At 44.0% G+C, this 11,225-nt stretch overlaps 1 protein-coding gene across 2 annotated transcripts; it reads right to left on the bottom strand.

Moving 5' to 3' along the window:
* Positions 1–2,629: 2,629 nt before the first annotated feature.
* Positions 2,630–10,854, bottom strand: LOC130128817 (tissue alpha-L-fucosidase-like). 2 transcript variants are annotated; one of them, XM_056298560.1, is made up of 8 exons: positions 10,374–10,854; positions 10,141–10,275; positions 9,041–9,178; positions 8,673–8,778; positions 5,931–6,131; positions 5,409–5,599; positions 4,351–4,450; positions 2,630–3,492 (listed from the first exon to the last, which is right to left on the bottom strand). In XM_056298560.1, the coding sequence occupies exons 1-8, from the start codon at positions 10,718–10,720 to the stop codon at positions 3,358–3,360; spliced, it is 1,353 nt and encodes a 450-aa protein (XP_056154535.1). In that variant the 5' UTR covers positions 10,721–10,854; the 3' UTR covers positions 2,630–3,357. The 2 variants fall into 2 exon arrangements, with proteins under 2 accessions (XP_056154535.1, XP_056154536.1); XM_056298561.1 differs by having other exon boundaries at positions 10,614–10,854.
* Positions 10,855–11,225: the final 371 nt, after the last annotated feature.

Here is an 11,225-nt window from a genome sequence, read left to right as displayed (position 1 = left end):
AGTCTGGTCCCCAACCGGCTGCCCCACCCCCTCCGAAGCCTCAAAGCCTTCTCCCCGAACGGCTGCCCCACTGCTTCCGAAGTATCAAAACTTGCTCCCCAAGCAGCTGCCTCACAGCAGCCTTTCTGCAGACACCGAAGTCTGGTCCCCAAGCGGCGGCCCTTCCGCTGCCTACAAAGCCTGCACCCCTGAGCCACCTGGCGCCCCCGAGATTCAGCCGCCCGGCGCTCCTGGGCCTCATTCCAGAGCCTCAGCCGCCCGGCATCCCAGAGCCTGACTCCACCAGCGTCCTAGCTTTCCTCAATGGGTTGTCCATTACTGTCCCCAAGCGAAGGCTCTTTTGCCGCCTCTGAAGCTTGGTCCCCGAGCAAAGGCCCTTCTGCCGCCTCCAAAGTCTGCTCCCTGAGCAGCGGCCCTTCCCTTGCCTCTGAAGCATGCTCCGCGAGTGGTGGCCCTTGAGCTGCCTCCGAAGCCTGCTCCCTGAGCTGCTGCCCCGCCGCCACCGCCCTCTTCCCGCTTCCTAAGCTCGGTCCCCGAGCGGCGGCCCCCCCACGCCTCCGAAGTTTTTTTTTGTTTTGTTATTAAAGCAGTGTTCAAACCCAGCCTGTCCTTGCTGTCTGCTTTTGGATCCCCTGCTGCTCCCGCCCGTGACATAAATACTTAAATAAACAGCAGAAAAGCACAGTTTGACTTTGACTCTTTTGTAATCAGTTATTAAAGATAGCAGAGACTGCTATGAGATTGTTTATTTATGATTATATTTATTTGATTATACTTTACTTGATTATATTTACTCATGGTTTAATCGACCGGGATTTCACTCCTACCTAAAATGACCATGGGCCGTCAAAATGACGGCCAGTTTTGGGTCCGCGGTGGTGTAGCGGTCTAAGCATCGGCTTTGGGTCGATGCAGTTGCCCACTGGGGGACCGGGGTTCGCGCCCCGGTCTCGTCAGATCCGACTATGGCCGGACTCGATGAAGCAGCAGTAATTGGCAACGCTGTCTTCGGGAGGGGGGCGGAGGCAGCTTGTGTTCGTCACATGAACGCGTGTCTGTGTGTGTCGGAAAAAGCTGTAAACTGTATATTCTGTCAGTATAAATCCCCAATTGAGATATTAATACATTGCAAATGTTAGTTTTTCTATTAGGAAACGACAGACACCAAAATTAACATTTTAACAACTATAATATTATTTTTAAACAATTTAAACTTCACAGAGACATGGTCGAACTTGAATAGCAAAATAGAAAAAGTGAAAATATTACCTGGAAAAACAAAACGGAAAACACATATTGCTAATCTAACAAACGTAACAAAGGTTTATAAAACGTGACATGTACAAAAAAAATGAAAATGAATATTGAACAGTGCCAAACAATGACCGGATCTTAAAAACTACTAGAACGACCAACGCTTTGCAAACTCTATTTTGTCAAGATAAATACCCAGCTGAGATATTAATACGTTGCATGTGTTAGTATGTCTGTTAAGAAGGGACTGACACCAAAATTTGCATTTTAAAACTTTAATACTAGTTTTCAAACAATTTAAAATGGCCGCTGTCCAGCGCCTGTAAATACTGCAACACCGCGGTGGTCGTCATGGTGCGTCTGAAACGGCGTGTTGGAAATAATAAAGAATCAAGTTTAGACTGTTACTCTGCACTGGAGAACACTAGTGTGTTTCAAGGACACACCAACGAACTTCACGAAGGAAATGACGTGGCCAACAAACGTCGTAAATAGTGACACGACGCGCACGATCACGCCCAAATTACGAGCCGTCTTTTTGACGGTTCATGGTGATTTTAGATAGATCTTATAACTTCTTTTTTGTGCAATGATCTAAAGCTCGTTATAATGCAAATATATTCAATTTTAGGAGCAATCACTGAGCGGCAGGTCTATTTTTTTTCACAAAGTTTCACACACAGACACGAGACCTGCATTTATTTTGACAGGCTGTTATGTTACGAAGACTATCGCACATTCACACATGTTGCGTTTTTTTGTCGGGCTTCACATAGGCTTAAATTTAAAATTATATTCGGGGCTTCACTCAAACCGTTTGGGGCTTAAGCCCTGGCAAAAACGGCCTGGCAACGCCGATGGTGTCCTCCCGTCTCATAACCCCCACCTTGCATCTTTTCTGAGGCCTTTGGATACTGGCTTTCAAAGCACAGGTAGAATAGTAGACGCTGGTCCAGAATCCATAACCTGGCGCAGCAGAGCACTGAACCACTGAGTCTTCTTACTTTCTTCACACCATGGAGCAGATCACCATTTCAAAAACTTGCAAAGGTGCACCAACCACTGAGCCACCACATCTCCCTTCATGCTCAACAACCAGTGGAGTTTTCAGTGTTTCCCTTGGATGTGTTGCTTTCAAAACTCAGACTAACAGATGCCAAAGTTTAACCTACAGCCTCAGCAACATCGCTGAGGAGCCTGGACCACTGAACTGGTCTCCTCATTCCCACCACCATCACTGCATTTTGGTTATTCGCTGTTAGCATCATAAGGATCTGTATCTAAAACAACTGTACAGACTCATTATCACTATTTATTAAGTGTTTTTACTGTTATTCTACATGCATTGTCTAGACCTGTTGCTGCTCCACAAAATTGAATGAATAATGTTGAATGTTGATCTTATTTGAAATATGACTGATTTATTAGGAATACTTTTCCCTCCACTAATTAGTTTTCATGCCATTAACCAAAGTAGATTATCGTTACTCTTGGTTACTTTTCAGTATTTTCTTCATAAGATGTAACCTTTTTTAACTTCCATTATGAAACTTAACAAAGAAACTGAGCTGAAAATCATTACCAGATGGGCGCCTGTCTGTTTATTGTCTAGTAAAATTATGCACATAATCCTGATCCCTTTGTCTCGGAAATAAAAATCAACAATCCAGCAAGTTAATAATATGTTTGTCTTTTTAAAAGCATACAGTACAAAAATAAAGTGCAATCTTGTTCATCACAAAATCAAAATATTTAAGTACAATGACCAATATTACTTTCCATTTCATAATGAGTCATTAAAACAACCACCAATCACTTCAGTCAAGAGAGCAACAACGCCCCGCTCTTCCCACTTTCCAACAAATTACTTAACATCTTTGAAAATGTCCTTTTTTTCTCCATTTTGAAATGGGTGGCTTCATGACATTCATTCATGAGAGCGTGTGAGCAGATTGATTGGACATATATTCATCTTTAAGGAGGTCTCACATCAGTCCAAAGCAACAGCGTCGGTTATGTTCATCTTAAAATCCAAACACATTGGAAACTGGACTCTGTCCAGTTGAAGATGTTTGTCAGGTCAAGACTTCAGGTCTCTGAGGCTCAGGCGACTCCATCCAGCTTGAGTGTCCAGACTTGGCCGGGGCTGAATGGGAGCTCTGGCAGTAGAATAATAAGGCCAGCACTGGGATCAATAGGGGACCAGGGCAAGGGTTTAGGATTCCCCAGCAAAGTCACCTGCGAGTAGGGACATATATTCATTATTTAGTCTTAGAAGTCTTACCTTTGGAATGGCTATGACAGAAAGCCACTTTATTTTGTCATTGTAGGTTACAATGAGTCTGTTCTCTGCATTTAACACATCCTATTGTATAGGAGCAGTGGGCAGCTGCAGCACCCGGGTACCAACTCTTTCTTCTTTCCATTGCCTTGCTCAGGGGTACAGACAGGAGTATTAACCCTAACATGCATGTCTTTTTGATGGTGGGGGGAAACCGGAGCACCCGGAGGAAACCCATGCAGACACGAGGAGAACATGCAAACTTTACACAGAACCCAGGACCTTCTTGCTGTGAGGCAACAGTGCTAATCACTGGGCGACCGTGATGCCACTGTGCTGCAGTAATAACTCCATCCTTCACATGGAGAACTATAAATCCATTTTTTAACAAATTCTGATGGTTTAATCCTTATCTGCATAATGTGTGATGGCATTTGGGGTACACGTGTCATCCCTCAAATTGAGCAAGATACCCCTAACATGCTCCAAGGATTCAACACTAACTGGTTTACCCAACAAAAAAGGAAAATCCCCACCCTTTGATGGATGAATGAAGTACCCCAGAAAAAAATTAAGTCTGTTATACAATTCAATATTTGACAGTAGCAGTTACACATTCACCGGTAGTGTAAACATGCACATTTCAAATCGTACGAACCATGTGAATCAACCATATCACTGTACATATGCAGTTCTCTTGAGGATAAGAACAATCAAAAGTTGCCTACAGCTGTAGTTTTCTCAAGGCTTCACTGGTGACTCAAGAGATTTTCAGACATGTGAATGCAAGAAAAACAATCTCTCTAATAACTTACTTTGGTGTATTCTGATGACCTGGGTTCAAGTAGGTGGAATGTGGACGCAGAAGGCTTGGCAGTAAAGGTGGCATATACAGAGTCGCCTTTAGAGGTATACCTAGAGTCGGGAGTTCAAAACTATAATCAGTATTTTGCACATCTATAATTTGATCAATACCTTCGCTGTTAAATTGCAGTCAGCAAAGTTATCTTTCTTTTGATCTGTCTTTTCTACAACAGGCACCAAGAGGGTTTTGCCAAGGTCAGTTCAAAATGTTGAAAGTACAAAATTAGGAAAAACTTAATGTACTTGCAACCCCAGTTAAATAAAAAAATAACCTGTCTGTGACCACTAAAAGGTGCAAATGAAGTCCAAGGTGTTATGCTAGAGGACATTCATGGGCTTAGCTAGTATATGTCCTCCCTAAGTCTAAATATATATACTATACAACTTTGTTAAAAGAAACACTCAACAGGGAAAGTGCTCAACAAATAAGGAGCAAAATAATCCAGGATTATATATATATATATATATATATATATATATATATAAATAAAATCAGACTTCCCCCCTTTTTCTACCCAATTGTATACAGACAGTTACCCCACTCTTCCGAGCTGTCCCGATCGCTCCTCCACCCCCTCTACCGATCAGGGGAGGGCTGCAGACTACCACATGCTTCCTCCAATACATGTGGAGTCACCAGCTGCTTCTTTTCACCTGACAGTGAGGAGTTTCACCAGGGGGATGTAACGCGTGGGAGGATCACGCTATTCCCCACAGTTCCCCCTCCCCCCGAACAGGCGACCAACCAGAGGAGGCTCTAGTGCAGCGACCAAGACACATACCCACATCTGGCTTCCCACCCGCCAACACAGTCAATTGTGTCTGCGGGGACGCCCAACCAAGCCGGAGGTAACACAGGGATTTGAACTGGTGATCCCCGTGTTGGTAGGCAACGGAATAGACTGCTACACTACCCCGACGCCCCCCCAAGTCTAAATATTGTTTCATGACAAGGGAAGGAAAAGAAGAATGAAAGAGGAGACATATTATCCCTTTCTCTCTCTCTCACCAGACTGGTACAGTGGTGTTCTCCATCTGGACTCTCCAGGGCTTTGTGGCATAAATAGCCTCGCCATTGATGTCTAGCCAGGCGCCAACACCCCTGAGTCTCTCTTCAAACAGTGGCGGGATCATCCCATCAGGGGTGGGACCTACATTCAGAAGGTAGTTGCCTCCCAGAGCCACAGTGCGGACCAAATCCTGCAGGGGGGGGGGGGAACCGGGGGGGAAAAAACCTAAAATCATTAACATCAACCACAAAAATAAAAGTAAAATAAAACAATCAACTGACACCATTAACTTAGTGACTCGGTATAAATGCAGTTGGTGAAATACAGCAAATGTACCACACGGCTTAATTCAGGACACACTGCAACCAAATACTGACTCATAAAAACCATATTCAAACTCAACAATGTGAGTATCTCAGAATCAACTTTACTGGCCAAGTGTGCCTATACACACAAGGAATTTGACTCCGGTATACAGCAGCATGACCCTGGATGAAGTTAATGAATTATGTTCCCCTCACCTCTACGATACTGTGCAGATCCATCAGCTCACTCATCTTCATGTTTCTACGATAACCCCAGGAAAAAATGTCCACTGATGTACATTTCTCCCACTTGTGCTTGGGCAGCTGCCCTGGAGTGTACTTGTCTTCACAGTTATAGTAGCCGCCATGTTTGCAGGCACAGCCTGCCCCCCACCTGTCATTGGTAACAACAGTGTCCTGCCATAGGGAAGACCCAAATAATATCCAGTCGCAACCAGGTAACAAAAAACAAAACTTCCTGATTTTAACATTCACATTTTTTGAGCCAAGCACATATGAACATTAAGGAGTTTTACTTAGTGGTATTATTACCACATTTTTTGAGCCAAGTACATGTACACATTAAGGAGTCTTAATTAATGGTATAATTATTACCATTAAGAAACCCAAAGGAAATAAGCTAAGCACAACTTTCCTAAGTAGATAAGTCTTTAAAGCCTTGTTTAGACATCTGAGATATAATATCTAACAGACGTCTTTTTTTCTCTCCCTTTTTCTCCCCAATTGTATCTGGCCAATTACCCAACTCTTCCGAGCCGTCCTGGTTGCTGCTCCACCCCTTCTGCTGATCCAGGGAGGGCTGCAGACTACCACATGCCTCCCACAATACATGTGGATTCGCCAGTCGCTTCGTTTCACCTGACAGTGAGGAGTTTCGCCAGGTGGACATAGTGCGTGGGAGGATCATGCTATTCCTCCCAGTTCCCCCTCCCCCCTGAACAGGTACTCCACCCAACCAGAGGAGGCGCTAGTGCAGCGACCAGGACACATACCCACATCTGGCTTCCCACCCGCAGACATGGCCAATTGTGTCTGTAGGGACGCCCGACCAAGCCGGAGGTAACATGGGGATTCGAACCGGCGACCCCCGTATTGGTAGGCAATGGAATAGACCGCCACACCACCCGGACGCCCAGGTCTCTCTTTTCATGTACCCATTCAGACAGGAGGAGAGTCACTGTAGTTTCTTTTCAATGATAGGGAGCTGGGAATGGTTTGTCTCCAGATGTATATGTATTGCACCTGGTCATTGTTAAGGCCAGTTTATAGCTTGATGATTTACAATCATTGTAACTGACAATAATTACATTTGATGATTGGCGGCAACAACTTTTGGTTCACATGTTGAGTGATGAGCAACTTGTCATCATCAGGACAGTTGCAAAGACAAATTTTATTGAACTGACATTGTAGAATGTTTTTATTCCAATCATCACATAATCTGTTCATAATGGGGGATCAGACTTCTGTCAAGAATGTAATAAACACCATGGTGTTTAAACATCATGATGCTTATTCAATTTTTGACAGAAGTATGATCTTGTATCAACCCCAACAGCATCAAATTTCTCGGAGTATTCCTGAGTGATGAAAAACAGTAGGTAATTTAATGCATAATTTTCATTAAGATGGTGTGTGGAAAAACACAGCCATGGCCGATCTGGACGAGATTAAAATCATGGGGTGCACCTGTGATACACAAAACAAAAGGATTTCCCCTGGTAGAAACTAGTCTGTCTGAATAGGGTTTAGGAGTATCTGTGAACCTGGGAATATCAAAGTTGGCAAGAAATTCAAGTAGAGAATGATAGCCATATTTCTGGAGCGCAAAAGGCAAGAACTAACAGTTTTACAGGATGGGGGAAAAAAAATAAGCATAAATCAGGTCGCTACTACAACCATTCTCACATTTAGTATTGCAGAATAGACTACACTGATAAGCAACAAATATGCATCAACAAAAACATACTACTACTACCACTACTACCTTAGGCTGCTTCCGTTAGGGTCACCACAGCGGATCATCCATTTCCATCTCTTCCTGTCCTCTGCATCTTCCTCTGTCACACCAGCCACCTGCATGTCCTCCCTCACCACATCCATAAACCTCCTCTTTGGCCTTCCTCATTTCCTCTTGCCTGGCAGCTCCATCTTAAGCATCCTTCTCCCAATATACCCAGCATCTCTCCTCCACACGTGTCCAAACCATCTCAATCTTGCCTCTCTTGCTTTGTCTCCAAACCAGCCAACATTAGCTATTCCTCTAATATACTCATTCCTAATCCTGTCCTTCATCAATCCCAATGAAAATCTTCAACTCTGCCACCTCCAGCTCTGCCTCCTGTCTTTGTCAGTGCCACTGGTCTCACTACCATCTTGTAAACCTTCCCTTTAACTCTTGCTGGTACCCTTCTGTGGCAACTCACTTCCTGACACTCTTCTCCACCCACTGCATCCAGCCTGCACTCTGTTCTTTACCTCTCTTCTGCACTCCCCATTACTTTGAACAGTTGATCCCAAGTATTTAAACTCATCTACCTTCATCACCTCTACTCCTTGCATCCTCACCATTCCACTGTCCTCCCTCTCATTCACGCATATGAATGTGACACAATAACACATTATCTGGCTCTACTATTGTGCCCTCCTTCGACCTGCACTTGACTTGCTATGCTCTTATGACAAAAATATGCCTGTCATACTGATACGTAGCAATGTAAAACTACTTTGTACTGTAATTCTCCAATTCTACACCTCTTGACAACCTAAGATGCATTTACATTAATGCACATCAACAAAAAAATACACAGAATGGAAACAGTGGAGGATGGCTTAAATGAAATGGGTAGATTTATCCGCTACTGTGCCATTTCTGCACACACTAGAGGACAGCATATAAACTCTTGAACAAAGTTAATGTGCCTAAAGCATACTCACTTTAATTGGACTGTCATTGTAGAGCCAGGCCAGGAACTCAGTGGAGTTCCAGTAGGTGTCTGGTGCCTCCCAGTCTCCATCAGACCAGATCACCTCAGGCCTATACCTATAGGGCAGCGGAGAAAGACAGGTTCAACACAGACGCTGCCGTGTTTTTTTCTGGCCCACACATCATGCGGGGAAATAAAAAAAATTATGTCTGACAGTAATGTAAAGTAGTATACTACAGCATTGGCGCACACGCACGCACGCACGCACGCACGCACACACGCACACACGCACACACAGACACACACACACGAGATAAACCCAAACACCTCAGTATCGGAAGCAACTTTTATTTATGGTACAATTATAATGCTACTTACCTTACAACCATGTTATAAAGCTCTGGTAGCAGTTTATGCAACACAAAATCTTGTGTTTTGAAGCCATTCTTCTTGTCAGACAGGTAGAGTGGGTGGAACCACTCATATAAGGAGTTGTAGAGTCCATAGTGCAACGATCTAAATTACAAGTGGAAATAAATAACATCCAATAAGGAAACTAACATTAAAAAAACAACAACAGGGCATACAATAGCATAGACATAGCAAATTCAGGGGGCTGCCAGGAACCGCCGCAGCCAGAACATGAACCCGGGTCTCCCGCACCACAGCCAACTGCGCTAACCAGTCAACTAAGGGGTCCGACCTGTTAGCCAAGGGCTAGTGAGTCAACACATCAGTGGTCGTTACGCTACCCCATCCTTCGGGAAGCGCATCACCGCGCTTCAGCATATCAGCTCCCTCACACCTCTGGGCGCACGCGCTTCCTGTGGCCTCACCATCCCACTTCTGACACCAATCCGTCAAATAGTCCAGGCATTGTATATCTTTCACCTACATTACCATGTCATTATCCTATCACTTACATATCGGACAACTTCAAGTAGTCTACCGCCATCAGTGTCAGTTATTACTATTGTGCCCTTACTTACTTAAATGCCATGATTATCTGACTCTATTGTGCCCTCCTCCTACCAGCACTTGACCTTCTATGTTCTTATGGCAAAAATATGCCTGTCATACTGATATGTAGTGATATAAAACCACTTTGTGCTGTAATTTTACAATTGTACACCTCTTGACAACCTAAGATGCATTTACATTAATGCACCCTACATGACATGCTTGGCTAAGAGATGATTACTATGTAGCACATGTACTACTACCACTACTACTTTGTATAGTATCAGTATGACTACTATGTGGCAAATGTACTGCTGTTGCAATTTCATATAATACTACTATGATATGATGTAGTGCTCTATGATGCCAGTTTGTGACACTCAAATCTAATTGTTGACACTATTGTAACTCGCTTTAGATATCGATATCTACCAAATCATCAGTAAGTGTAAATGCAGTCAGGCCCCAAGCATAATTTAGTTTTGATGCGTGCCAATGAATAAAATCTAAAGGCCAACCTGTTGCGCACTGCCTCTCCCAGGTCTCCTACAAGGTCTCTGTGTGGGCCAATGTCGACTGAATTCCAGTTCCAGGAGTTTGGAGATCCCCAGTTGTTAAATCCTTCATGGTGCTTGGCAGTCAAGACGACATACCTGAAATCATTCATACATGGTAAGTTTGACAGCTGGATGCAGCATGTTCAATTCAACACATGTAGTAACATATAACACTGTGAAGAGAAAACGCTCACTTCGCACCAGATGCTTTAAATATATCGGCCCACTCCCGCGGATCAAAAAACTGGGCATGAAACTGAGGCGCAAACTCCGGGTAACTGAAGCCAGGCGGATAATTGTCCGACATGAATCGCACACACTTTGGGTCCGGCGGTTTCTGGCCTTGCCAGTGCCACCAGAACCATTCACTGCCAAACCCAGGTACAGAAAACACCCCCCAGTGGATAAAAATGCCAAATTTCGCTTCGTCGTACCACGAAGGTAAAGGCCTTGCGTCCAAACTGTTCCAGTCCGCCGTGTACCTCGCAATGGTCACTGTTACAACTGTACCCAGCAGGAAATACACGGCGTGAAAAAACATTGTGAAAGTTCCTGTTGTAAACTGTTATATGCACAAACACGACCACACTTTCAGTGTCGCTATTTTCTCGGTATTAAGAGCAAAATCGGATCTGCGAATCTACCGCTGAAACACTGAACCGACGTTTCGTTTGTGGATTTGCTGCAACTGTTTGGGATCAAGTCCCGTATCATGTGACTCTAGTTGTGTCACGTGATTGTGACGCGGTTAGATCAGTGGCGCTCAGACTTGGCCAACTCAGAAGACAAACTGACCATTTTTTTTTAAAGAGCCACGTTACAAAAATGTGCCTCCTCAACCCAACTTTCGTGCGGCCATAGATTATTGCTCTTAATGGGAAATGTTATTGAGAATGACGTCATTGCTGGAAACGGTGAATCGTGCTTTGATGGAATTCACTGCCTATCACACAGAGAGCCTCATGCAAGCGGGAAAAAATGGAGTTACAGAGGATTCATTGAAACCAGTACTCAGCGCGGAATACTGAGAAACAACAATAACTTAT

Source organism: Lampris incognitus, chromosome 18, assembly GCF_029633865.1.
Source record: "Lampris incognitus isolate fLamInc1 chromosome 18, fLamInc1.hap2, whole genome shotgun sequence".
Classification (NCBI taxonomy): Eukaryota; Metazoa; Chordata; class Actinopteri; order Lampriformes; family Lampridae; genus Lampris; species Lampris incognitus.
The sequence above is the reverse complement of the archived record's forward strand: the minus strand, read 5'-3'. Positions and strand labels throughout refer to the sequence as shown.